Raw genomic sequence first — 954 nt, 5'->3', positions numbered from 1 at the left:
CTCCACCTGCCCGCCCGGGCTCCCGTCTCCAGGCCCTGCCGGTGCCCACCCTCGGCCTGCACGGCCCGCATCTTCAGCTCGGCCGACGTGTTGGTCAGCTCCTGCTTGGTCAGGAACAGCTGGTCCTGCTGCGACTTCACTCTCCGCTCCAGCTCGTCCACCTGGAAAGCCAGCTCCGTGGAGGGGACGCTCCGCCCAGCCCTGCACTCCCTGGGGCCGGGCCCCGCACACCTCTGCCGGGCCCCACACTCCCCTACCTGCCCGCACCCCCCTACCTGCCCGCACCCCTCTACCTGGTTCCGCAGAAGCAGGTTCTTCTCATTGGCAGCAGACAGGTCTCTGAGCAGTTTAGACTCCCGCTCTGCAGCTTCCTAGGGGGTGAGACGGGGAAGGGCACCACTGGTTGGCCACCTGCCACCACGTCCCGCCTGTCGCCTACGCCGCCCCTGCCCACCCACCTGCTGCTCCAGCCTGTGCTCCTTGGCCAGCTTCTGTGCCAGGCTCTGCTGCTCCTGCCCCGCCGTGGCCAGGAGCTCCCCCAGGTCCTGGGCCTTCTGCTCCCACAGAGCCAGGGCGGCCTCGGTCATCTGCAGCCTGCAAGGGGGACAAGTCCCCCCCACTCCATGAGCCCCGCCCCGGCCTCACCTCCGCCTTACAAAAACCTCCCGTCCTGTCCTCACTTTCGCCAGGCCCTATTCACCTCCTCCAAGAAGCCTTCCGGGGTTACCACCAAGCCGTTTCCCACCTTTATGCACAGGAACTCGGGTCCGTGTCTGCACCCCCCCCTCTGTCCCGTGGGCCTGTCTCTACAGCGTTCCGGAGCCTCCCTCCCACCGCCTACCCTCCCGCCACTCACTTGGCCTTGAGGGCGTTGATGATGGAGTGCCTCTCATCCAGGGCCTCCTGAAGCTGTCCCACGCGCGCTGCCGACACCCTTCGGGCAGAGAGGGGGGT

The 954-nt window shown here is 67.6% G+C and overlaps 1 protein-coding gene across 1 annotated transcript in view; it reads right to left on the bottom strand.

Moving 5' to 3' along the window:
* The window catches only part of LOC102249210, a gene marked incomplete at its 5' end in the record, with an annotated part of 29,470 nt that overhangs the window by 25,701 nt on the left and 2,815 nt on the right, over nucleotides 1-954 (bottom strand). Inside the window, 4 exon segments of the mRNA XM_014531241.1 lie at nucleotides 50-161; nucleotides 294-371; nucleotides 459-594; nucleotides 857-934. Of these exon segments, the coding sequence (XP_014386727.1) occupies nucleotides 50-161; nucleotides 294-371; nucleotides 459-594; nucleotides 857-934 (404 nt within the window).

The sequence above is a fragment of the Myotis brandtii genome, unplaced genomic scaffold, assembly GCF_000412655.1.
Source record: "Myotis brandtii unplaced genomic scaffold, ASM41265v1 scaffold797, whole genome shotgun sequence".
NCBI classification, from domain to species: Eukaryota; Metazoa; Chordata; class Mammalia; order Chiroptera; family Vespertilionidae; genus Myotis; species Myotis brandtii.
This window is presented reverse-complemented; position numbering and strand designations above follow the sequence as displayed.